The 27,860-nt window shown below is 41.6% G+C and overlaps 1 protein-coding gene across 1 annotated transcript; it reads right to left on the bottom strand.

Annotated features, from left to right (window-relative positions):
- Nucleotides 1-330: 330 nt before the first annotated feature.
- On the bottom strand, nucleotides 331-27,860 carry C17H11orf80 (chromosome 17 C11orf80 homolog). Its single transcript, XM_032234310.1, has 15 exons — nucleotides 27,779-27,860; nucleotides 26,864-26,917; nucleotides 24,844-24,944; nucleotides 22,626-22,709; nucleotides 21,266-21,321; nucleotides 17,016-17,087; nucleotides 13,399-13,591; nucleotides 10,951-11,110; nucleotides 9,442-9,579; nucleotides 7,914-8,035; nucleotides 6,908-7,018; nucleotides 5,743-5,841; nucleotides 4,320-4,449; nucleotides 2,374-2,645; nucleotides 331-384 (listed from the first exon to the last, which is right to left on the bottom strand). The coding sequence occupies exons 1-15, from the start codon at nucleotides 27,858-27,860 to the stop codon at nucleotides 331-333; spliced, it is 1,728 nt and encodes a 575-aa protein (XP_032090201.1).

A 27,860-nucleotide genomic window follows, 5' to 3' on the forward strand; every position in this document is an offset into this window, starting at 1 on the left:
CTGACAAGCAAAGTGGGTTTCGATTCCCAGAATCCCCCATCCAGCCTGCATTAAGAGGGGAGGACTTCAACTCCCAGGATTCCTGAGCCAGCATGAGAGTTGAAGTCCACTCTCATCTTAAAACGTGTTGATAGGGGAATTCTGGGAGTTGAAGTCCACCCTTCTTTAAGTGCCCGAGGTTGAGAAATACGGCTCTAGGGAAAGCATTGTGCTCATTCTTTAGTAGAAGGGAACCAAGAGACGGTTAACAACTTTCTTTTTCATTTATTGCCTTGTCAGAGACGCTCCAAAGCACCTGGGAATTCCATGAACGGAACAGGAATGGCCGTTTCAGGAAGTCCACTTGGCCATGTTGAGGACCTCCTGAGCCCAAAAGTCCTCCTCCTGCAAGACACAGAAAGTCCAAAGGGAAAGCAGCTTTAAATTATGTTAAAGCAAAGTCATCTGTCAGGCTAAGCCCGTCTCAATTTAATAGAATATAAGCGTTGGAAGGGACCTTGGAGGTCTTCTAGTCCAACCCCCTGCTCAAGCAGGAAACCCTATATCATTTCAGACAAACGGTCGCCCAATCTCTTCTGAAAAACCTCCAGGGTTTTAAACTTCTGGAGGCAAGTCATTCCACTGATTGTTCTCACGGACAAAAAGTTTTGTCCTTAGTTCCAATTTGCTTCTCTTCTTCATTAATTTCTTGTCTGGTGCTCTGGTCCAGATGCTTTGGAAAATAGGTTGACCCCCCACTCCTCCTCTCTGGGGCAGCCCCTCAAATATTGGAAGATGCTCTCCTGTCTCCCCTGGTCCTTCTCTTCCCTAGACTGGCCAGGCCCGGTTACTGCAACCGTTCATCGTATGTTTTAGCCTCCAGTCCAGTGGTGGGTTCCAGATCCCGTTCCGCGAGCCTCCGTGATGCTCCAGCTGCTCGGGGGAGCATCACACAGGCGCTGTACGTGCCGTGCGCAGAAGCACTGAAGATTTTAAAGACAGGTAAGGAGTGCAGGCGGGTGGGTGGGTCTTTTGGAGCAGCATACCAGAGCGGTACCCTGTGCTCCGGGCAGGCTCCTGTACGCCTGTACCGGGGTGTACCACCTGCAACCCACCACTGCTCCTGTCCCCTCAGATAAGACAGACAGACAGACAGATGTGTGTGTTTGTGTGTGTGAGAGAGAGAGAAAGAGAGAGATGATATATGATAGATAGAGAGATGACAGAGAGAGAGAGAGAGAGAGAGAGAGAGAGAGATGAGGTATGATAGAGATAGAGAAATGACAGAAATAGATAGATAGATGATAGATAGATGATAGATAGATGATAGATAGATGATAGATAGATAGATAGATAGATGATAGATAGATGTTAGATAGATAGATGTTAGATAGATAGAGGATAGGTAGACAGACAGACAGACAGACAGACAGACAGATAAACCCCCCTCTTTTCTGTGGCAGCCCCTCAAATATTGGAAGACTGCTATCATGTCACCCCTGGTTCTTATTTTCATTAAACAATTCCTGCAACCGTTCTTCATGTTTTAGCCTCCAGTCCCCTAATCCTTTTTGTTGCTCTTTTCTGCACTCTTTCTAGAGTCTCCGCATCTTTTTCATATCATGGCAACCAAAATTGGATGCAATATTCCAACACTTTAAGAACTTCCAGAATTTCCCAGACAGCATGTTTTAAGATGGGTGAACTTCAACTCCCAGGATTCCTAGTCCATCCTCTGCTCAACCCCCTTTCTATAAGCAAAGTCAAGGGGGGGGGGGGAGAGCTGGATTCATATAACAACTGCAGTGATTTGCTTAACAACCATGGCAAAAAATGGTCATAAATTTGGGCACGAGTCACTTTAAAAACCACCTTCCTGAGCCATAGAAATTTCTGGTTTCCATTGTACTTACTGGTTGAGGATTGCCTGTATACAATACCCAAGGATCAGAATCATAAATGAAAATTAAGCAAACCACATCATGATTTAGAGGGGATGCGGTGGCTCAGTGGCTAAGAGGCTGAGCTTGTCGATCAGAAAGGTCGGCAGTTTGGCGGTTCGAATCCCTAGTGCCGTGTAACAGAGTGAACTCCCGTGACTTGTCCCAGCTTCTGCCAACTTAGCAGTTCGAAAGCTCGTAAAAAATGCAAGTAGAAAAATAGGGACCCCCTTTGGTGGGAAGGGAACAGCCTTCGGCGTTGAGTCATACCGGCCACATGACCTCGGAGACGTCTTCAGACAGCGTTGGCTCTTCGGCTTTGAAATGGGGATGAGCACCGCCCCCTAGAGTCGGGAATGACTAGCACCTATGTGCGAGGTTACCTTATCATGATTTAATGTACGTGAATCTGGAAACCCTGTTAATTAATTCATTCAATATTTTTTTTACAAACCTGACACATATTTTTGCTCCTGGCAGCTCCGGTGATGCCATCATTTCCTTGACTTTTGTCTTGGGAAATATCCCTCTCACTCTTAGAAGAAAAGGAAGAGGTTGAAGTGGCTTCTGGTCTCGTTGGGAGGCTTCCTTTGGGTTCCTTGTTCTTGGCTTCACCAGAGACGTTAAGGTCTTCTGAATCCTCCTCCAGGGGAATCCTCCCGTCTGCTGGTTTTCTCTTCTTTGTCGGGCTTATTTCGCCAGACTCTGAGCTATCAAACCGAAATTCTGCAGGACACAAACACATGTGAAATCGCACATTGAAAAATGCAGTAACATACGCAGCACCACATGCATGTACAGGCATGACGCACAGATCCAAACTGCAAATTACGTCAGTTCGGCTAATTATGGCTAGTCTTTGACTTACGGCAGTTCATTTAGCCACTGTTCGAAGTTACCAAGGCACTGAAAAAAGTGATACGGTCATTTTTCACATTTCACGATCATTGAGGCATCCCCATGGTCACGAGATCAAAATTCAGATGCTTGGCAACTGACTCATATTTATGACGGTTGCCATGTCCCAAGGTTGAGTGATCCCCTTTTGCAACCTTCTGACAAGCAAAATCAACGGGGAAGCCGGCTTCACTCAATCGCCGGGCGACTAGCTTAATAACTGCAGCAATTCATTTAACAGCTACGGCAAGAAAGGGTTTGAAATGGAGCAAAACTCACTTAACGAAGGTCTCGCTTAGCCACAGAAATGTTGGGCTCCGTTGTGGTTGTAAGTCGAGGACTACCTGTATATCAGGTGGCTGTAGGTAACCTAAGACTTTGCTGCTGGAAAGTCTTCTTTCTGTTTACTTTTTACTTTTGTGAGGCTCAACTTCCTTGCTGAAGGAGATGCACCTGTTTCCAAGTGACATTCAGAGCCTGGGAAACAGATTTTTTTCTTGCTTCTGTTTGTTTTAGAATGTTTACTTTTACTCCCTGGCTTAACTTTTTCCGTGTTTTGATTTGGATGCATTTGACTGCTGGGAGAGATCATTGGAGGACAGAATTTAACCGGTAAAGAGAATGGTTGCGTTTTTTCCAACTACCGTAGAGAATTTCACATTTGTACCGTGAGCTGATAGGTGTTCTGACTGACGCTTCCCAAGAGAGTGAAACAAACTCCTTGTCCTGACAAAAACCTCTTTTATTAATTTGCTGCGAATTCTGCTCTTTCCCATCGAGCAAAGTCTTTCAAGGGAGGATTTACAGTCACAGACCTAATCTGGCTTGGAGAGCGGCCAGGCCGACATCTGCAAAACTCTCGGAGTGTCACGAACCAATGAAGCGAACTAATGGTCTCCTGCAAACTCCACTCCCCTTTCCTTCCTCCTTTATTTCCTCTGGGAGGGGACATTTATCGTCCACCTGTGGCCTTCCTCCCAAGTCGACCCCTGTTCTTTAGCTCTTCCCTTCGTCTGGCAACTCTGCACATGCGCACACTGGGAACAGGCTCCAGCTGTTCTTCTGCCCCACTGATGTCTGACTCCGAAGGCAGCTGATAACTGTCAGGCGGCCCTGGCCCCCTCTCTGCCTCCGACACAGAGCCCTCCTCAGAGCCTTCCCCAGACTCCAGCACTGGCCCAGGTTCCTCCCCAATCCTCCTCACTGTCCAAATCTGCTATCTGCTGAGCTGGCCACTGGCAGGCTACCACAAAAGCTAGTCGGCAAAATGCTTTCCTCTTTTCTTTCTGTGAACTGTGTACTTTATATTATACAGGTATTGTTCGACTTACGACCACAATTGAGCCCAAAATTTATGTTGCTAAGTGAAACATTTGCTACATGGGTTTTGCCCCATTTTATATCCTTTCTTGCCACAGTTGTTAACTGAAACATTGCAGTTAAATTAGGAACAGTATAACTCTGGAACAGTGTGTTTTCTTAGTTGTGTACACAAAGACACACCTTCTCTCTTGCTGGTTCCATCCGCTTGCTCCAATCCTGGACAACTAACCCAGGAGGACATTTTCTGATGAACGGAGGATGAGTCAGTTTTGGTAGTTGGTGGCCTTGTCTTACACTTTCTAGGCAGTGGCTGCAGAAAGAAAAGAAAGGACACAATTGACATCAACAATACACAAATCATATTTAAGGAAGAATTTAATGCTGGTAATTCTCCAGCCCAAGTAAAACTGTCATGGAAAGAGTTTGGAATGGTAAGAAATCACCCTTTCAATGAAGCTGATATTTGCGTTATATTATTTTTTAATAAGACAGAAAATGAAAACTAAACATGTTATTAACTCAGGGATCCGTTGTCACTGCAGAACACCCACCAATGCCGAGTGCAGATATTTCATGGATAGGATTTCCTGGAAGAGATCTTAGCTGGATATTGGAATATAGGTAATCCTCAACTTACAACCGACCATTCAAAGTTACAATAGCTCCGGAAAAAACTGACGTATCATTAGTTATGTGATTAAAATGTGGGTGCTTGGCAACCAGCATTTATTTACCATGACTGCAGCATCACCAAGTCATGTGATTGCCTTTTGCAATGGTCAATAAAGAATAATAAAGAATTCCATCCATCTACCCATCCATCCATCTATCATCTATCTATTTATCTAACAGGGACACGGTGGCTCAGTGGCTAAGACGTCAAACTTGTCAGTCAGAAAGGTTGGCAGTTTGGGGGTTTGAATCCCTAGCGCCACGTAACGGAGTGAGCTCCTGTTACTTGTCCAGCTTCTCCCAACATAGCCTTTCGAAAGCTCATAAAAATGCAAGTAGAAAAATAGGGAGCACCTTTGGTGGGAAGGGAACAGCGTTCCGTGCGTTTTCGGCATTGAGTCATGCCAGCCACATGACCACGGAGACGTCTTCGGACAGTGCTGGCTCTTTGGCTTTGAAACGGAGATGAGCACCGCCCCTTAGAGTCAGGAACGACCAGCACATGTGTGTGATGGGAACCTTTACTTTTACTCTCTCTCTCTCTCACTCTCTCACTCTCTCTCTCTCTCTCTCTCTCTCTTTCTTTCTTTCTTTTTTGTGCCTTCCCAGCAGCCTCCCACAAGCAAAGTCAATGCGGGAAGCCAAATTCACTTAACAATTGCCTGATTCACTTAACAACTGCCATGGCAAAAAAAGGTAACAAAATCCGGCATGACTCACTTAACTGCCTTGTTTAACAACAGAAAGTCTTGGTCCCAATTGGTATCCTAAATTGAGGACTATTTTTGAGGCTTCTGTGTTGCCAGACTATCTGTAAGGATTCACAGGAATCAATTGAACCTTCGTTCCTTAACAGCGAGGACCGGAGTGGTGCCGAGGAAGAGTGAGGAAAACAGGAGGAAGGTAGGAAGTAGTTTAAGGTAATGTTTACCTTTTTGATCTCACAGGTGTTACTGGGCTTCCATTGCTTAAGAATGACTTTGTTAAAACTCTCTCTGATGGTTTCCTGGAATTCTTGAGTGTCTGCGACCTGGAGAGAAAGGGAGAGATTCTCATAACACAGGGATGGGCAACCATGACTCCTTTCATGACCTGAGGACTTCAACTCCCAGACCTGAACCATGCTAGCTCAGGGATTCTGGGAGTTGAAGTCCACAGGTCATTAAGGGAACCATAGTTCTGTGGAACTTACATCATAACCAATTTTGTTGTATTTATTTTGTATTTTGTATTTATTTTGTACAATGACAAAGACAATACTAAATACTTAACTGGTCAGTAGAGGGGTGTGTGCATAAGTGAACTAACATGCCTTTTGTCCCTGTCACTGTATTTTTATTCTTTTATTCTTTTTTTTTGTTTCTGTTTGACAAATTTTAATCTTTTAAAATTATACATATATATATATACATATATATATATATATACATATATATATATATATATATATATATATATATATATATATATATATATATACACACACACACACACACACGTGTGTGTGTGTGTGTGTGTGTGTGTGTGTGTGTGCTTAGCAACCAAAATGTTGGCTCAGAAACTCTGGCATTTGAAGCACGCAAGTCTTAAAGCTGTCAAGTTACAAGACCCTTGCACCCCTAACCCTTTAGGGGAAAAAACCCAGGGGTGTTCAAACTTGACAGCTTTAAGACTTGTGGACTTCAACTCCCAGAATTCCTCCCCCAGTCATGTTGGCTCAGGAACTCTGGCATTGAAGTGTGCAAGTCTTAAAGCTGTCAAGTTACAAGACTCTTGCTTGTCAGAGGTTTGCAAAAGGAGATCAAATGACCCCGGGACGCTAGAACCGTCATAAATATGAGTCAGTTGCCAAACGTCTGCATTTTGATCACACGATCGTAGGGAGGCTGCAATGGTCGTTAAGTGTGAAAAATGATCCTAGGTCACTTTTCTCAGTGCCGTCATGACTTTGAACGGTCATTAGTAGTTTGGAAGTTGTTTAATTTAATGTCCTCGTTGCCAGGCATAGTGCATTTCCCGATCCTACACAACCTTTCTCAACCCAACCCAGTTGTTAATTTAAAGAATGTCCTGGTTTTAAGACATCTTGGCTGTACCTGCAAAGCATGGAGACACTTCCTTCTGAAGTCGCCGTCGGTGCTGCTGGAGACGATTCTGGAAATGGCAGATGCCATGATGGGTAAAGAACGTGCCAGCTTCTGCTGCTCCTGTGGAGAACAAGGTGTCCTGCCTAGTGGTCACAGCCCATGGCAGCCTCAAAACAAACTATACCCGAATGTCTTCTGTCTATGGACGGTATAATTGTCCTACCGATTTTACTTTTTCATCGGATTTGGGAATTGCCCGTCTCCTTCACAGAAACAATCCGGGCAAGGCACGAATCGAATATTAAAAGGTAGAAACTGACAGGGATGGTGACAGGTAACCAGGAGCCAAGGGGTTCAAATGAATACTGGCAGTCCTCGAGTTATGACCACAATGGAGCCTCAAATTTATGTTGCTAAGTGAAACATTTGTTAACTGAGCTTTTACAGCCTTTCTGGCTCTGCTCGTCTGTGCTATTCTCTATTCTCTTCTACTTCCTCTTCTCTATATTTTATATAGTAGCCTGTTTCCCTGAAAATAAGACCTCCCCGGATAATAAGCCCAATTGGGCTTTTAAGCGCATGCGCTAAAATAAGCCCTCCCCGAAAATATTGCAAAACAGCAACAGCCATGAGGTGACCACGCTCGCCGCCTCCTACACCTCAAAAATAATGAGGCCTCCCCGAAAATAAGGCCAAGTGCTTATTTCAGGGGTAAAAAAAAGGAAAACAAGACCATCTTATTTTCAGGGAAACACAGTATATTCCATTTTACTCTCCTTCCTTCTTGCCTCCTCCTCCTTCTCCTCCCTCTTCTATTCTATTCTATTCTATTCTATGGTATTTCTATTTCTACCCTACTCTTTGGTAAGCTGTCCAGAGTCACTATGAGTGAATTGGGCAGCCATGTCAATTTTCTAAACAAACAAACAAACAAACAAACAAATACAATTCTTCCCTCTTTTTACACCCAAGCCTTGCCCTCAACCATCCTGGCCTTTTGTCATGAGCTGCGCACCTGAAATACTCTGTAGTGTTGAAGCAGGACGCCATTCACCAGTTCTTGGGTAGACCTTTTCACTGCCTGCTCGCTGCAGAAGAGGATAGGTGAGAGATGGGACAGAACCAGTCGCCGGTTCCCTGCACCACACAAAGAGAGGTGGGGACAAAGGATGACATGCATGACACACAAATGCACAACTTTGTGTAAGGGGAATGAATGGGTGGGCATGTTTCTGGCCTGCGAATATTGGGGGGGGGGGGAATGGGAAGGCTAAACCTCTGGTCTCAGTGCCCAACCCAGATTAGATCTTGCAACAAAATTCCCTTCAGTTCTAGAAAATTACAAACTATTGGCTGAATTACGCCATGCAGTTTGCCTTTGCGAATTCACTCATGGTATAACTAAAATTCACTTGTGCTAGAACCAAGGAGGAATGTCCTGATAGTCAGAACAATTCATCAGTGGAACAGCTTGCCACTAGAAATTGTGAATGCTCCAACACTGGAAATTTTAAAGAAGAGACTGGATAACCATTTGTCTGAAACGGTGTAGGGTTTCCTGCCTATGCAGGGGGTTGGACTAGAAGACCTCCAGGGTCTCTTCCAACTCTGTTATTCTATTCTATTCTATTCCTTTCTATTCCTATTCGTAGTCCTTGATTTACAACTGTTCATTTAGTGAACATTCGAAGGGACTTATGACTATTTTTTCACACTTACAACCGTTGCAGCATCCTCACAATCATGCGATCAAAATTCAGACACTTGGCAACTGATTCATACTGATGACGGTTTTAGTGTCCCAGGGGTCACACGATCCCCTTTTGCGACCTTTTGACAAGCCAAGTCAATGGGGAACCCAGATTCCCTTAAGAGCCATGCTACTAACTTAACAGCTGCTGTGATTCACTTAACAAACTGTGGCAAAATGGGACAGAATTCACAATGTCTCTCTTGGCAACAGAAATTGTGGCCTCACTTGCGATTGTAAATCAAGGACTACCTGTATTTTGGAAACCGTGATTTTTTACGGCTTAGCCACATTGTGAGCTCATTGAATAAACTGTAGTTAAAACCAACAATAATATCCTAATGCTCAAAGGTAGACTTCCTTTGCTGTTTAAACTAAGCCATTCCCTGGGAGAAAAGCCAGATGATTCTCTGGCAATTGACTTCTTAGAGGATTCAAGAATAGCTTCAAGAAGAAATGTCTTTAAAAACACATCTGCGCTGCATTTGTATTTTTAGCGGAGGGGGGTAATATGATCCCAAGCACAGATGGGAGGTTAAATGAAGTTATTCCGTTTCTCTCTCTGATTTTGCAGCGAGTTTTCTTAAATCCGGCTTCTCGCACTTTCATATATTCTTGATTAGCTACGGGGCCAAACACTTATTTTGTAGATGCCCTCTTGCCAGTCTCATAAACTCCTTGGATTCAACTGCTTAGTGCCCCACCCTCAACCCCCTGATCCAAGCAGATATATATGTGCGTGCGTGTGTGTGTGCGCGTATGTGTATACATCCATATTTATATATATATATACAGAAAGTGAAAATTGGCTTGTCCTGGAACGGATCGGTATAACCAAGGAAAAGGAAGAGCAGCAGCGTCTGTTCCTGAACCTCTGAATCCTGCTGGTGGCTGCTTTGAAGGTTAATTTGGATTTCAGGTCTTGCTGCATCTGAGAGACAAAATACATTGATTGAGTGATGGACACATTGCAATGCATCTTATTTCAGGCAAGGAAGATAATCAAGGAAGATTCAGTGATAATTCCTAAGGAACTGGTGGTGTGTGTGTGCAAGTGCGGGCGTGCATGTACGTATGTATATGGGTGTGCAGAGGTGGGTTCCTACTAGTTCGCACCTATTCGGTAGAACCGGTTCATCAAATCTACCGAACCGGTTAGAAGAGGTCCCACCAGTGGACCCGGAAAGCAGGCCACACCTACAGAAGAGGTTCCAAATTTTTTTTGAAACCCACCACTGGTCCTTGGATATGATTATTCTACACTATCATGCCCATATTTATAAAACTCAGTGCCTCTGTGAAAGGTAAGGATGACTACTGCGTTTGTGGTGCAATCAGAACATTGCGTGTGTTGAAGTTGTTTTAACGCAAACCAAAGATGCCTTTTAAAAAACAAGTTTACATCATATTCTTATGCATGCCAGTGCTGTGTGTGAGGTAATTTAAGGTGGTTCTGACAAGTGTCATCGGCATCTTCATATCCCGTCACATGGGCGGCAAGCCACTCCCATCCGGTCACATGGGCGGCAAGCCACTCCCACAAAGGAGCCAAACCCACAGAGTAGGTTGGAACAATTTTTGAAACCCACCACTGTGGGTGTGTGACCTTCTAACAAGCAAAGTCAATGGGGGAGCCAGATTCACTTAACAAGAGTATCACTAACTTAACAACGGCAGTGATTCACTTAACGACTGTGGCACAAAAGGTCATAAAATGGGGCAAAATACACTTAACAAATGTTTCACTTAACAACATAAATTTTGAGCTCTGTTGTGGTTGAAAGTGGTAGGATACCAGATAAATAGATAGAGAGACAGAAAGATAGATACTGATAGATACCAATAAGTAGATAGATAGATACCGGTAAATAGATGGTAGAAATATGTAAGATATATAAACAGGCAGGCAGGCAGATATAGATATCAAAAGCATTTCAAGATTAGGTCTGCAGATCTATCCTCTGCGGAGTTTTCTGAACCACAAATCAGAGTTACACAACAGATGGTTTGTGGACTCAGCTCAGTTGTGATGCTCTGCGGGGAGTGGGGGGGGGGGTGAGCTCCCTGTCACTTTACACCCCATGTGCATTGTGCAGAGTTCTCATGAGGATAAATCAAACAGTATTTTATTACGCTGAAAATAAACATGTCAGATCACCGTTTTATTTTCAGGTCAGCTGCTCCTGAGATTGTTCCCTGGAAAAAAAAAACTGCACGTGCAGTTCATCCTTAAACAGCTTTCCCACGTTCGGACCAGGTAACCGAAAAGGAGTGTGGTGCAGACGACACATACATCGGTTACCTGCTTTGCAATATGCAGCTGAGTTGAGTGTGGCTTGATAGGCGTATTTGCCCCATGCTGCCAGGCGTGAAGGATCGTCAAAGAAAGAATACGAGACCTCTTCTGCAGAAAACAATATGGGCAGCCCAGCTGGATCATAAAGAAATATATATATGGTTGGCTAGGGAAAAAAAATTCATCTGAGGGCCAGTGAATGGTGCCAGCCATGGAGTGCTGAGTTTGATATAAAAAATTGTGATTAGTTTTGATGCTGCTTTTCTTTCTTTAATCCTGTCTTGAGACAATAGCAAACCTCTCTATAACTGTAAGGTAAAAGTTCCCCTTGCACATATGTGCTAGTCGTTCCCGGCTCTAGGGGGCAGTGCTCATCTCCGTTTCAAAGCTGGAGAGCCAGCGCTGTCCGAAGACGTCTCCATGGTCATGTAGGCAGCATGACTCAACGCCGAAGGAGCACGGAACGCTGTTCCCTTCCCACCAAAGGTGGACCCTATTTTTCTACTTGCATTTTTTACGTCCTTTCGAACTGCTAGGTTGGCAGAAGCTGGGACAAGGAACGGGAACTCACTCCGATATGCGGCGCTAGGGATTTCAACTGCCAACCTTTCTGATCGACAAGCTCAGCATCTTAGCCACTGCGTCCCTTACTTTCTATAACCAAAGCCATTTTTATATAGTTATGCATAGCTTTGTATGTATTACTGTAGTTATATATAGCTATAACTATAAACTATAACTGGTGAAAAGAGGAACATGGGGTGACATGGTAATGATATTCCAGTATTTGAAGGGCTGACACAGAGATGTGTAGGGCAAACCATTTATCAAAGCACCAGAAGGCAGGACAAGAAACAATGGATGGAAACTAACTAAGGAGAGAAGCAACTTGGAATTGAGGAGAAATTTCCTGACAGTTAGAACAATTAACCAGTGGAACAGAAGTTGCCTCCAGAAGTTGTGAGTGTCCCATCACTGGAGGTTTTCAAGAAGATACTGGACAGCCACTTGTCTGAAATGGAATAGACTCTCACTTGCCCAGGGAATTGGACTAGATCACCTCCAAGGTCCCTTCCAACTCCGTTATTCTATGTTCTATAACCCAACAAAACAGAAATGTACTAAATGCACTAAATGTACTAAATGAAAGGGATTGAAATTGATGGGAAATGTTTCTAATCTGCTGGTCACGGTTAAGAATCTGCCAAGGAAGCTCATAGGTAGATTAATGTAGGGAAGATTGATGGTCAGTATCTCTTTAGAATGGAATAGAATAACAGAGTTGGCAGGGACCTTGGAGGTCTTCTAGTCTAACCCCCTGACTAGGCAGGAAACTCTATACCGTTTCAGACAAATGGCTATCCAGCATTTTCTTAAAGACATGCAGTGTTGGAGCATTCACAACTTCTGGAGGCAAGTTGTTCCACTGATTAATTGTTCTAACTGTCAGGAAATTTCTCCTTAGTTCTAAGTTGCTTCTCTCCTTGATTAGTTTCTACCCATTACTACTTGTTCTACCCTCAGGTGCCTTGGAGAATAGTTTGACTCCCTCTTCTTTGTGGAAACTGCTGAGATATTGGAAGACTGCTATTGTGTCTCCCCTGGTCCTTCTTTTCATTAAACTAGATATACCCAGTTCCTGCAGCCGTTCTTCATACAGTATAGAATTTGTCCTTGAAAGCTGGAATGAGTTGAACTACCTCATAATTATTTATTAACAGTTGAATCTTATGTCTAGTCAGATTAAGCAGCATCAAGATTCGTATGGCCTTATTTAATAAATTATCTTGCTTGTATTATTTTTATAAATAACTCAAGGTGGTGAACATCACCTTATGTCCCTTCTTCCTCCTAGTTTCCCCACAACAACCTTGTGAGGTAGGTTGGGTTGAGAGAGGGGGACTTGCTCAAACTCACCCAATCATGTTTTTCATGCCTAAAGTGGGGCTAGAACTCACCGTCTCCTGATGATTGGCCCAAAGTCACCCTGTCGCCTTTCATGCCTAAGGCAGGATTAGAACTCAGTCTTCTATTTTCTAGCCTGATGCCTTAACCGCTAGACCAAACTGAATCAAGATAATATAGGCTACATATAGGGTACAATCTTAGACTCCCTGGAAAGAAGCTTTTACGTATTTAATTCAACAAGACATACATCTGAGTAGAAAAAAAAAATCCCCAAATATTTAAGGGGAATGCATTCAACTGGAAGAAATATGGAGGTGTCCCCATGGCTGACTCCCTCAAATTTGGGAGATGGAAATCCACGAGATTTGCCAAGGATGGATACCCCTGCTTTAAAATATTTCAAAAACCCACGTGGTTACCTGTTTTAGTTCAAATCATTCTACTTAGCCAAATACCTCCCTCTTTAGCATTTGCAAGCCCAGCCAACTGCAAGTTAAAGCATCCCTCAACTCCCTTTTATTGATCACTGATCACAGCAAAGGATACGGAGGCAGCAATGATCTTCGCGGGCTGGTTAGGGAAAGCTTTCTGGCAGGGACACAGGGATGCAGCAGGTATGAGACTCAATTCCCCTGTGAAACCTCTTTCTACCAATTCATCTGGGATGAACAGATTGACTTGTTCACCAGTCACAAGATGGATTTTATCACAGGATGGGGTTACAGCCCTGAATTCTGACCTGGGGAGTGAGAGAGGGAAGGAAGGAAGGAGATGGGAATGAAAGGGAGGGAGGGAGGGAGGAGCAGAAGGGAAGGGAAAGAAGGCGAAGGGAGGAAGGAAGATGAGAGCGAGAGAGAGAAGGATGGGAATGAGAGGGAGGAAGGGAGGGAGGGAGGAAGGAAGGAAGGAGTGGGGTTATTTGGAGATGGAAAACAGAAGGAAATAAATATAAATAAGTAACAGTTTACTTAAAGATTATCCTTTTGCAATCTAATCCTTTGCACATATGTTAGAAAGCATCAAATTTGGAGACCCATTGCCCATCATATTTAAAGGGTGACACATTGAGAGATGGAGTTCACTCACTCAATTTTCAGTTTACATTTTAAAAAATCAAGCTGTTAACAGTAGCAAACCCTTCACAGATAAATGTGGATTAATTCCTGTGTATAACAGATTCAGCTACCAGAATAATTAAAAAAAAATCTTTACTGCATGTTAGTTGAATAATTATCTGAATTAATAGGAGATGAAAGGTTATAAAAGGGAAATGGAAGAAAAAAGGAAGCATTAGATAGCAAGAAAAGGCGGAGGTTTGTTTTATTTCAAATAATGGCTCAAAACTGCTCTGCAGCACAGTGGCATAAAAACATCAGTATTTTAAAATTTATTTAAGCATCTCATATTTTTGTTAAAATGCACAGCTTGGTTTACAGCATCATGAAAGCATAATTTTTTTAAAAAAGAGTAGCAAATGAACAGCCAACACGGAATGTTTTTCCCCCACGGTGTGGTGTGTAAGTCTCAGTTCCAAAGACCTAAAGATTCCAAAAGAGAATCCCCTTCACCAGGTGCCAAAATATTAAGAAAAAAGTTTGTGCAAGCAAATATTCTTTGCTTCTCTATTTCAGGGTCTTCTAGAGTTGGCTTGCTCAATTTATAGCCAGGCTTTCCACCCATATGGAATGCAAGTCCTTAATTAACAGACTAGGCTGTTGGTATATAAAAATGCACAACTATCCGGGCTCCACAGTACAGAAAACTGTTATAGGGTCACCTGCTTAAGTAAGGGGTTGGACTAGAAGACCTCCAAAGTCCTTTCCAACTGAGTTATTCTGCATTCTGAGAATTGAATGCAATGAAATTTGATTTTAATGTATTGCTGATTAGTATACATTTAAAGTGACAATAAAACTTCTGTTCTGTTCTGTTCCGTTCCGTTCTCTATATTCTAATATTCTATTCTATTCTATTCTATTCCCTATATTCTATTCTATTCCATTCCATTCTCTATATTCTATTCTATTCCATTCCATTCCAATCTCTATATTCTATTCCATTCCATTCCATTCTCTATATTCTATTCTATCCTATTCCATTCTGTTCCATTCTCTATATTCTATTCTATTCCATTCCATTCTCTATATTCTATTCTATTCTATTCCATTCTATTTCATTCCATTCCATTCTCTATATTCTCTTCTCTTCTCCTCTATTCCCTTCCATTCCGTTCCATTCTCTATATTCTATTCTATTCCATTCCATTCTCTATATTCTATTCTATTCTATTCCATTCTCTATATTCTATTCTATTTCATTCCATTTTCTATATTCTCTTCTCTTCTCCTCTATTCCATTCCATTCCGTTCCATTCTCTATATTCTATTCTATTCCATTCCCTATATTTTATTCTATTCCATTCTCTATAGTCTATTCCATTCCATTATATTCCATTCTATTCTCTATATTCTATTCTATTCTATTCTATTCTATTCTATTCTATATATTTTATTCTATTCAATTCCATTTCATTCTCTATATTTCATTCTATTCCATTCCATTCTTTATATTCTATTCTATTCCATTCTCTATTTTATTCTATTACATTCCATTCTCTATATTTTATTCCATTCCATTCTCTATCTTCTATTCTATTGCATTCCATTCTCTATATTCTATTCTATTCCATTCCATTTTCTATATTCTATTCTATTCCATTCCATTCTATTCTCTATATTCTATTCTATTCCATTCTCTATATTTTATTCTATTCCATTCCATTCCATTCTCTATATTTTATTCTATTCCATTCCATTCTATTCCATTCTCTATACTCTATTCTATTCCATTCCCTATATTTTCTTGTCTAGTCTAGTCTAGTCTAGTCTGCTCTGCTCTCCTCTGTAAAAAATGTATACAAGTTCCAAAATCATGCTTGATTGGTGTTGGAATGTGCTACTTCCTATAGATACTTTTAAACAGAAATGGAACATGGAATAAGAGAGTTGGAAGGTCCTTGGAGATATTCTGGATAAATTGCTGTCCAGCCTCAAATGTATTAAACAGAGAAGTGAATGGTATATTAAATATAGATATATATTTCTAAGAATAACGATGATCAGGCTTTAAATGTGGATTATGGAATATAAAACAGGCCATGGGAATCTGCACTGCAAGTAAGAGGATAGGTGAGGATGAACCACAGGTCTTTCTTCATTACTCCTTACAAAATCCAGGCCACCAACCTCTTGCTTCCACAACCACCAGGGGGCAGTGCAGTCTAGGAAACTCCCTTTTATACCTGTTCTTTTTCAAACCCTTGCAGCCCTTATTTCTGCAGCTACAGGTGGTCCTCGATTTACAACCACTATGATGCCAAAATTATTGTTGCTAAGCGAGGCAGTTGTTAAGTGAGTTTTGCCGTGGTTAAGTTGGTAACACGGCTTCCCCACCGACTTTTATATTTATATTTAGATGACCAGAGTTGGAAGGGACCTTGTAGGTCATCTAGTCCAACCCCCTGCCCAAGCAGGAGACCCTACACCATTTCTGACAGACGGCAGCCCAGTGCCTGTTGGGAGGTCGCAAAAGGGGATCGCATGACCTCGAGACACCGCAACCGTCATAAACATGAGTCGGTTGTCAAGGCAAATCGCATGGCCCCAGGGATATTGCAATGGTTGTGTGGAAAATGGCCGTAAGCTTTTTTCAGTGCCGTTGTAATTTGGAACTGTCATTAAATGAGAGTTGTAACTCAAGGACTCCCTGTGGATGAGGTTGAAGTAGCCAGCTGCTGAGTCCTGTGGAAAAGGTGTGGATTGTCATAGGGACAAAATATTTGTCTACAGAATAACTAGGAATCAGCCTCCAAATAATGGCAAACTAATGAATCTGGTTGGTTTAGGGCTTCACAGGATGCATAAACCCAGCTTGTTATTTTTTTTTATTAAGGAGTAACAAATTTCAAATTAATTAGACGCTCTGAAACTAGATCATCTACATTTTGGCAAAAACAACATTCCCCCCCCCACCACACACACACACACATCTAGGAACAAATGCTGGGCACCCTTTCCACAATCTGGTTTTAAGAACGACCTTGTATTTATAACCCCTCCATCAATCAGCCTCTGGAGGAGAAATTCTTCCCCCCAACTGCTTACCTCATGAAATGTCTCCCATCACTAAGTAACCTGGTTCCATCTGGCAAACATGTGCTGACTTTCCCTTCTGGGCTGAAGCACAGAAGGAGATGTCGAAAAGTCACCGCATTTATCATAATTATAGATGAGAGAACAACAATTAAACAACAAGGCAGACCCTTTATGTTATTTCCCCGAATTCACTGCACTTTCCAGTCGCTATTGCAATGAGAGGTTTACAGATCACAAGCCATAATGTGGTGCTTAAGTGTAAAACTGCCCAATTTTGTCTTACGTAACAAACCACGGACCAACAAACCATGGATTAGTTCCGTGACGGCAAACCTATGGCCCGCATGCCGGAAGTGGCACACAGAACTATCTCTCCGGGCACACAAGCCGTCACCCGTTGCTCTTCCGGGTTCCGGCGCTCCAATCAGATGGTCTTCATGCGCACAGGAGCGCCGGAACCTGGAAGATCAACCACCCAATGCGCATGCATGTACCAGGAAGATGATCTTCCGGTTTCTGGCGGCCATCTGGTCTTCCGGCACACGCACACGCTCTCATTTCAGCACTTGGTGCCGGAAAGATTTGCCAACACTGGATTAGTTCAATGTTCAGTTTAGGCAAAAGGAACTATTGAAAACATACCCAAAGCATGTAGTAACGGCAGCAAGAATTGTGTTTGCACAACAATGGAAAAATGGTGAGGTCCCGACAGATGAAAGTGTAATTTAAAAAAAATAATATTAGAATGTGCTGAGATGGATAGACTGACGCTTAAGATAAAAGAAAAGGAAGAAACAGAATACTTTTTTAACATGGGATATATTTTACCAATGGTTAACTAACAGAAACAGAGGTTAGAATTTAAAAAGAATTCAAAGAGGTAATAAAAATGTGTATTGAAAATATTGCAAGATGGAAAAACTAATTGTTTTATTATTTTATGATTAATATTGATATGTTTATTAAGATTACTAGTATGATTATGGTTATTGTTGCACCTTTACTTAAAATTAACCATGCCCAGACAACACGCTGTTCAGATAGACATGGAATATTTTATGTTTTTAATGGGAAAATGTACCAATAAAACATATATTCAAAACTGAAGAAAAGAAAACATGTCCAAAGCTGGAATGCGCAGAGGTAGTTTTAGAGTAGTATAGAGACTTTAGTCCTTGATGTACGACCACAATTTTGATCATGGGAACATGGGGTTGCTACAGCAGTTATAAGTGTGAAAAATGGCCTTAAGCTACTTTTTCCCAATGCTGTTGCATCTTCGAACAGTCACTAAACAAATGTTGTAAGTTGAGGACTACTTTTTTGTCTTATAATGACCCCTTAAGCCCTGGAGTCTGGGCAACTGAATGGAGCTGAGTGTTTATTGGCCGGATGCCTCTCCTGTCACCAGTGCAGAGTTTTGTTTGGCAGATATAGCCTCATTGTGCCCAGAGAGAGAGATTTCTGCCGCTACCTAGGATTGAACTCACAGCCTCCTGGCTGTGAGGTGAGAGCTCCACACCTCTAGGCCTCCACATCACTCCTAAATTGAGGATTAAAGGAGAAACTTGCTTCAGTTAAATCCATGTACATTTTAATCTATAGATGTAAAACACCCACTGCATTGGCCTTGGATGCTGCCAACTGGGGTATTTCAAAGGATTTATGTTGGAGATAAATGCCCACCACAAATCTTGAGAGAACAGATGGTTCCCTGCCAGATATTCTCTTTAGGTGATGCACTTCCTGTTTCTTCTTTTTAATTATGCATTAAGTGGCTGGGCTAATGCTAGCAGATGTTCAATGACTGAAATCTCTTGTCAGTTTCCCAGAAGGGATACAAGGTTACCACTGGTTCACACACCAGATAGAGGCTGGGCTTTTAACACTGCAAAATTGAGCTCTAAGTAGCCGCTGCGGTAGTTTAACAACTGATTCATGACAAATTGGGAGTTGTAGTGAGCTGGACTGCAGGGACACGGCGGCTGAGTGGCTAAGACGCTGAGCTTGTCGATCAGAAAGGTCAGCAGTTCGACGGTTCAAATCCCTCGCACCGCATAACAGAATGAGCTGCCGTTACTTGTCCCAGCTTCTGCCAACCTAGCAGTTCGAAAGCACGTGAAAAATGCAAATAGAAAAATAGGAACCACCTTTGGTGGGAAGGGAACAGCGTTCTGTGCGCCTTCGGCGTTGAGTCATGCCGGCCACATGACCACGGAGACGTCTCCGGACAGCGCTGGCTCTTGGGTTTTGAAACAGAGATGAGCAGCGCCCCCTAGAGTTGGGAACGACTAGCATATATGTGCGAGGGGAACTTTTACCTTTAGTGAGCTGGAAAAGGGAAAATCTTTTGCTCCGGAAAATGAGAGGAAAACTCTTACTTAGCATTGGGATAAATTTTACCTTTAAAGGGAACAGGTTATACAGTAGTCCTCAATTTACAACCATTCATTCAGAGATTATTCAAAGTTATGAAGACATTGCAAAAAATTACTTATGACTGGTCCTCACAGCTATGACCGTTACACTACAGTCACATGATCGAAAATCAGGTGCTTGGCAACCAGGATGAAGTTATAATGGTTCTTGGGATCACATGATATATAAGCCATTTATTTAGTGTCTATGGAGATTCTCAGTCATCCAAGTCTTGATTGTAACAAAGTTGCGTTGTTTTTTCCCCCCAAGAGACAACTGGACTTTCTAGGTTTTCTTTGAAGACATTTCACTTCTCATCCAAGAAGCTTCCTCAGGTTACCATCCAGAGCTGAAGAAGCTTCTTGGATGAGAAGCGAAACATCTTCAAAGAAAAACCAAAAAGTCCAGTTGGCTCTTGGGGGGAAAAAGCTCTTTTAAGCCATTTACATATTTACTTACTTATTTATTTATAAAGTTTATTGACTGTCCATCTTACCCTAAGGTAAGTCTGGGTGGCTTAAAGGTAAAGGTTCCCCACGCACATATGTGCCAGTCGTTCCCGACTCTAGGGGGCGGTGCTCATCTCTGTTTCAAAGCCGAAGAGCCAGCGCTGTCCGAAGACGTCTCCGTGGTCATGTGGCTGGCATGACTCAACGCTGAAGGCGCACGGAACGCTGTTCCCTTCCCACCAAAGGTGGCTCCTATTTTTCTACTTGCATTTTGTACGTACTTTCAAACTGCTAGGTTGGCAGAAGCTGGGACAAAGAACGGGAGCTCACTCTGTTATGTGGTGCTAGGGATTCGAACCACCAAACTGCCAACCCTTCTGATTTACAAGCTCAGCATCTTAGCCACTGAGCCTTACATTAATATATATATATATATATATATATATATATATATATATATATATATATATATATATATATATATATATATATACACACACACACACACACACATACATACATACATACATACATACACACACATTAAAATCTGAATAAATGAAAACCAGAGATTCAAATCAAGGGCACGTGGGGAGGACGCGAATGGAATGGGGGTGGGAGGGAGATGGGATCTGCTGTCACTTGATCAACCACCTCCACCGCCCTGGCCAATTGGCACAGCCAGGTTTTTAGGTCCCAACGAAAGAATAGGAGGGTTACAACCTTCTCAATCACTTCTGACAAGCCAAGTCCAACCGAGACCATAATTTCTATCATTAAGCTAAGATGGTTGTTAAGTATTTAGCATCCAATTTTACAGACTTTTCTTTTGCCCTAAACGTGACACGAAGACAAAAGTCTTGGAAAAAACAAAGGGATGTATTCCACTTTCACTGAAAAAAACCCTCATGATTAAGAATGTTCCAGATCCGCAGACTGTTGAAGTATACTGCAGCTGGAAAGGATAAATGGATAGACAGATAGGAATCAATTGTTCTGTTTAGTCTCATAGCTCCAATCAGAATTTGGCTTACTTGAGTTCCAGATGGAACATTTTTTTGCAAAGGCACTTTAAAAAAAAAAAAGACACAGGTTTTATTTTACCATACAAGTCCCACTTCTTAAATCAAATAATGTTGCAGTTGTATTTAATAATAGTGAAGGTTACCACAAAGAACAAATGTTTTAAGTGTCTGCCAAAGTTACAGAGGAGATATAGATTTCATCTCTCTTTCCCCCAACCTGGAATTAAATTCCTTCTGTTGCTGTTGTTTTTAAGCAGTGTTTAACGATCGTCTTTTAGTATCAAGTCTTTGAACAATATATATTTACTTGTATGGTTTAATTATATAGTCTACAGCTGCCGGTATAACTTTGTAGATGTTTACTTACCTATATGTCTCAGCAGAGGTGTTGCCGTTAATTTTTACACAGTAATGGAATTTGATCTATAAAATCAGAGTGGCACAAAATAATAATAATTAGAAATAATATATAAAAATGGCTGTGTGCATGTATGTTCCAGCATAACTCTGGAACGCTGTGAGCAATTTCAACCAAACTTGGTACACAGATGACTTACTCTCTGGAAGCAAATACTGTAGGGGTTGGACACCCCAACACCCCTCGGGAGGGGGGGAGTGTTCTGTTAAGATACAGCCTGTTGTGCCATAAAATGTCTTCTACTGTACAGCGCAGTGGAGTTGCCATGGTAATGGCTTCATACTCCACAAGGGGGCTCCCTCTGGTAAGGGGAAAATCCAACATTAGAAATCCGGTCTAATACAGGATTAGGATAAATAAATACCTGAGCAATGTCGGGTTATCAGCTAGTAAAAAAATATAGAGAATGACCATAATAGGGGAAGCACAGTCTTCAATTGGTACCACTTTGAATCGGTAGTCCTTGGTTTACGACCACATTTGGGACCAGAATTTCCATTGCTACACAATGGAACCTGAAATTGCCATCTTTTTTGCCTGGGTTCTTAAACAAATCACTGCAGTTGTTAAATGAAGCACGTGGTCATTAAATGAATCCAGCTTCCCTCATTGATTTTAGTTGTCGGAAGCCTGATGGGAAAGACACAAAATGTTCATCATGTGACTAAGGGAAAGCTGCAATGGTCGTAAGTGTGAGAACTGGCCCCAAATTGATTGTATGATTGTAAGTCAAGGACTCCCTGTATTTCACAGTGACTGTTTTATTATTTAAATTATTTATTATTTTTGAATTTAGTATTTTAGGCAGAAAACCTTCCCAAGCACACCTGGAAACAGCAGCACACCTGAACTTTGCGCAGAAACTATTCAGCTGTTACCTCAAATGAGGCGTGTCTGTATAGAAAGGATTCTCACCCAGGAAATGCAATTTTATATCCCAAAATGCACCCTCAGATCTGAGTTATATTCTGAAAATTTTAGCAAAACTGTGGCTTAATGTGACATGAAACAAATGTTGCATAAAAATCCCACAGCCACGTACTTTATGTATTCGATCATGCTCACTAGTGTTTGATAAGATTTGCCCTTTTTACTAAATAAAATTATTTAAAAATAGGAGAAACAAGTTGAGGCTGGATCTGGTAACCAGGTTTGCCTCAGAGATCAGGATACAGGATCATTTCCCTTCCTATGTAGGCAGCTTCTTAAAACTCGTTGCATATTTTTTTAAAGTTGGAAGGTAGTCATTTAGTCCTGAGGAAACCTGAACATAATATTTAGTAAATCATAGTGCAGGGGAATCTCTTACTGTTGTGTGCACGAGGCTGATCCTATGGATGAACTGTTTCAATGTGATGCTGTCTTCCTTCAGGATTTCAGATTTCTCACACAGCTGAAAAGGCCAGAGACAGGGAAAGTTAACGTGTTCTTTTCAAAACCTTTAACTGAAGTTTTATTGCGCCCCTTCAGTCATTAACTTTTCAATTCTCCCATCCCTTGGCATGGCCACTAGATCCAAAGCTTTAACCTGAACACCAAAGGTAAATGAAAACAGCACCCTCTTGTTTCAAACATGATGTGTTCTGTCAGGTTTGTGGGACTGATGCTAAAATGTTCAGATTCATTTAGCTGCGTTTGAACAGTTTTGGGGAAAACACACATACACACGTGTCTTATCTAATGCAACTGTGGGAATTTCTTTTTTAACTCGTTTTATTCAGAATTTCTATCCATAGTCCCCAGATCGTAGGATAAGCAAGAATCTAGGGCAATGCCTCCATTACAACACTGCATTTCCACTTGTGCTAGAAACATTACTGCATTCTAACTTTTGTTCTGGCTGTTTGAAGAACCATTTTCCCCCTGTGGATCTTAGAGATTCTTTTCTTGTTATTGTGCACAGAAGATGAAGGACATCCTCCAGAAAAATAGAGACATAAGCTCTATAATTAATCACTTTTTTTCTTGAGAGGGTCACGGGTCAACTCCTGATCCCTGATCCCTTTCTCTCTCTGGAAACATAACTTTTAAGAGATCACCCACCAAGAAATTCCAAGATACAGAGTTTTATAATCCTCTTTGATGGTTTCCACCCCAACTCATAGCTGCAGCTACTGCAGCTGCTATTGCAAAACAGATAGTCCTTGATTTATAACCATTCATTTAGTAACTGTTCAAAGTTACAAGGACACTGGGGGGAAAAATGACTTACAACAGGTTCTCGCACTTACAATTGTGACATCATCCCTAGAGTCATATGATCGAATTTCGGGTGCTTGGCAACCGGCATGTATTTACAATGAATGCAGCATCCCAGGGTCACATGATCACATCATGTCACATCATCATCACCAGGTGGCTTCTGACAAGCAAAACCAAAGGGGGGTGGGGACCGGATTTGCTTAATGACTACAAGATTCACTTAACTGCTGTGATTCTCTTAACAAGTGTGGCAAAAAAAAATGGTCATGATTCACTTAACAACCATCTTGCTTAGCAACGGAAAACACGGTCCCAATTGTTGTAAGTTGAGGGCTACCTATAGTAACGACCCTATGTTAAATGCGAATATTGGTTTAGCTTTACTTTGTTACAGCAGTAACAAAGTCAAATGGATTGTAGATTTGTGTGTGTGTGTGTGTGTGTGTGTGTGTGTGAGAGAGAGAGAGAGAGAGAGAGAGAGATGATAGATAGATAGATAGATGATAGATAGATGGACAGACAGATGGATGATAGGTAGATAGAGGATAGACAAATAGATAGAGATGGATAAAGGATAGAAATATATATAAATTTTCCCCTATTTACAACCCAGATTTCATCAGTGGTGAAAATGATGTCCTCAACCATTTTGGAACAGATTCTAGTTCTCTAGTTTGAACAACTGTTCTACTCAACCTTGTTCTGAAAGGAAGTCAACAGAAAGAACAGCTGCAGTTGTTTTTCTTTGGTGCCTGTGAAAACTGGCACTGGGAAAGGAATGAAGATTTTGATTCTAGAAGAGCTTCCTCAGATGTTTGGAGGATGCTGAGAACAGATCATCCAGGCAAAGAGGACAGACATTAACCATCACAAACCAATTAAGTGAACTCATGGTCTCCTACAAACTCCCCTCCCCTTTCGATCCTTTTTTATTTCCTCTGAGAGGGGCCATTCATCGTCCACCTGTGGCCCTACTCCCAAGGTGACCCCTGTTTTTTAGCTCTTCCCTTCCTCAGGCAGCTCTGAGCGTGTGCACACTGGGAACAGGCTCCAGATGTTCATCTGCCCCACTGATGTCTGACTCCGAAGGCAGCTGATAACTGTCAGACGGCTCTGGCCCCCTCTCTGCCTCCGACACAGATTCCTCCTCAGAGCCTTCCCCAGACTCCAGGACTGGCCCATATTCCTCCCCAACCTCCTCACTGTCTGAATCTACTGCCAGGCCAGGCAGGCCACAACACCTGAGAAGGGGGTTTGACTAGAAGACCTCCAAGGTCCTTTCCAGCCCTATGATTCTAATAAGGCTCATTGTGGTATAGACTAACCTGAAAGGAAAGCTGAAAAGGCATAGTAAGCAGAGATTCATGAGGACATCCGCTTCCGTGCAGGACACCAATCTGGCAGAAAGGCAGTAAGCTTTCTATTTCTGTGGAAGGAAAAAAAACCTGCTAGGAGACAAACACTGCAAGACAATCAAGGAATTCCTGCTCTCTGAACAACAGGGATCAATATTTAAGATTCCCTTCTATCAGTTGATACAAGAAAACAAGCTGTAGCAAGGAGGGTTATATGATCCTTTTAATATACAAGCAGTCCTCGACTTACAATTGTTTGTTTAGTGAATGTTTGACACTGAAAAAAGTGACATATGACTGATCCTTGCACTTATGACCATCACAGCATCTCCATGATCATGTGATCAAAATTTGGGCGCTTGGCAACCGATGTGTATTTATTTCCCAGCTGGCTTCCGACAAGCAAGGTCAGTGGGAGGAAGCTAGATTTGCTTAATGGCCCTAGGACTCACTTAAAAACTGCAGTGATTTGTTTAACGATGTGGCAGTAAAAGTCATACAATCATGTCCGAATTCATGTTAACAATCACCCTGCTTAGCAACCGAAATTCTCCCTGGATTAGCTTGTGGTCTGATCCACCAAAAGCACTTTTAATCTGTAATAATATTATTTATTTAAGCCAATTATGGTTCTACCCTGTTTTCCCGAAAATAAGGCCTCCCCGGATAATAAGCCCAATCGGGCTTTTGAGTGCATGCGCTAAAATAAGCCCTGCCCCAAAAATAAGCCCTCCCCTGAAAATAAGTCCTCCCCGAAAATATTGCAACACAGCAGCAGCCATGAGGTGACCACGCTCACCACCTCAAAAATAATAAGACCTCCCCAAAAATAAGGCCAAGTGCTTATTTCAGGGGTCAAAAGAAAATAAGACCTTGTCTTATTTTTGGGAAAACACGGTAAGTCAAAGACTACCTGTATATACACACAAAAATGCACACATAAATGTTTGTTTAAATGTATTAGCTGCCCAACTCCAAAAAGGTTAAATCAAAAGGCATTAATCAGCCAAGATGTAATGTTGCCTTTTCCAACTGATATTCTGAAAAATACCTGTAGAGAAACGGTCAAGAAATGGTTGAAGGAATGAATCAGAGGAAACTTGGAGCACCTTTTCTGACTAACAAATTTTATTAAAAGACATAAGATTTCATGAAGTGAGCTGCAGCTCATAAAAGCTTAGGCCTTTTATTAAAATTTGTTTAAAAGATCTATCAGATTCCTCCTAGTTTGGGGCTAACATAGACTGACCTGCCTCTCCTCCTACAATGTCCACAGTGCAGCTTGAACTTCATATCCATTCAGATATCTCAAAACCCATCTATTCCTATTCCGATATTGCATTGTATTGTATTGTATTCTATTCTATTCTATTCCCTATCCTATCCTATCCAATACTATTCTATTTTCCATTCCATTCCTCTCCTCTCCTCTCTATTCTATCCTATTCCATTCCATTCTATTCTAGTGTATGAGCCACTGTGGCACAATGGTTAGAGCGCAGTACTGTAGGCTATTTCTGCTGACTGCCGGGTGGGGTAAAATGAGGACCTATATTGTTGGTGTGCAATATGCTGACTCTTTAAACTGCGTAGAGAGGGCTGTAAACCACTGTAAAGCGGTTTATAAATCTAAGTGCTATTGCTACTGCATTGAATCTCTTTTTAAGAAGTATGTAAGTATAAAATAAAGTAAAACAAAAATTAATGAGGTCTTAATCTTTTTGCTTTAAAAGATTATCAATTTATTTAATCATCAGAGCTCTTATTCCAATTCCAACTTCAATAATGAGGACACAACTCAAATGCAACAGAATCTCCTCAGGAAATATTCAAAAGTTGGATGAATTCATATATTTATTAAAGTTATAAAAAGATTTGTTTTGTTCTGCGGGACCTGGTCAAAATGTACCAGTGGCCATGAGAACTGAATGCTGGGCTGGATTAACTTAAAAAGCTCTTTTTAAATCTCCAATAATATCAAAATATTTACCTTTGAATGTTAGGTCACTGAGGAGTTTGCGGCATAAATCACCTTTTGCAGCAACTGCACAGAACAAATAAAAGAACTGATGTTATTAATTTTGTTTAAGTTTGTGGCAAGGCTAAATTTGAGCTGTTGTATTTGTGCTCAACCCAATTGTAGGAACATAAACTTACACCTTAAATTTATTTATTGGGAATTGCATATTATATGAATATGGGTAGACCTTGATCTATGATCACAACTCATTATTATCATTTAACAACTCAATAATCCCTTGGGGGAGTGGGTAGAGTCTGGGTAATTGAATGGAGTTAGCAGAGCATTTTAATGACCAGATGCCCTTCCTGTCACCAATGCAGAGTTTTGTTCAGCAGATATATTCTCATTGTGCCCAGAAAGAGAAATATCTGCCTCTACCTAGGATTGAACTCACAGCCTCCTGATTGTGAAGCAAGAGCTCCACCTCTAGGCCACCACACCACTCTGCTGACCACAGATGAACCCCAAATTACCTCTGCTAAGTAAGGCGGTTGTAAAATGAGTTGTGTCTCATTTTAGGACCTTTCCCCCCACGATTGTTAAGCGAATTATTACAGTTGTTAAATACATCTCGCTGGGACAGTTACAAATGTTGATCACATGACCTAGGGACAGTGCAACCGTCATAGATACATGCCAGTTGTCAAGTGCCCGAATTCTGATCACGTGACCATGGGGATGCTGCAATGGTGGTAAGTATGAAAAATGGTCATAGGACACTTTGTTCAGTGCTGTTGTAACTTTAAACAGTCACTAAATGAATGATTGTAAGCTAAGGACTACCTGTAGATTTTAAATGCCACCTGAAGGGTCATTTGCCTAGTTTCTATTTTCCTAAAAAATAACCACTCTGAAAGAAATTTAAGTCTGAATTATACTCACTAATTGCAGCACAGTGCAACTGGTTCACATGCTGGGGAGAATCTTGAATGTCCAAAGAAACGGCAATTGTTCCTTCGAGCAT

This window comes from Thamnophis elegans, chromosome 17 (genome assembly GCF_009769535.1).
Source record: "Thamnophis elegans isolate rThaEle1 chromosome 17, rThaEle1.pri, whole genome shotgun sequence".
NCBI lineage: Eukaryota > Metazoa > Chordata > Lepidosauria > Squamata > Colubridae > Thamnophis > Thamnophis elegans.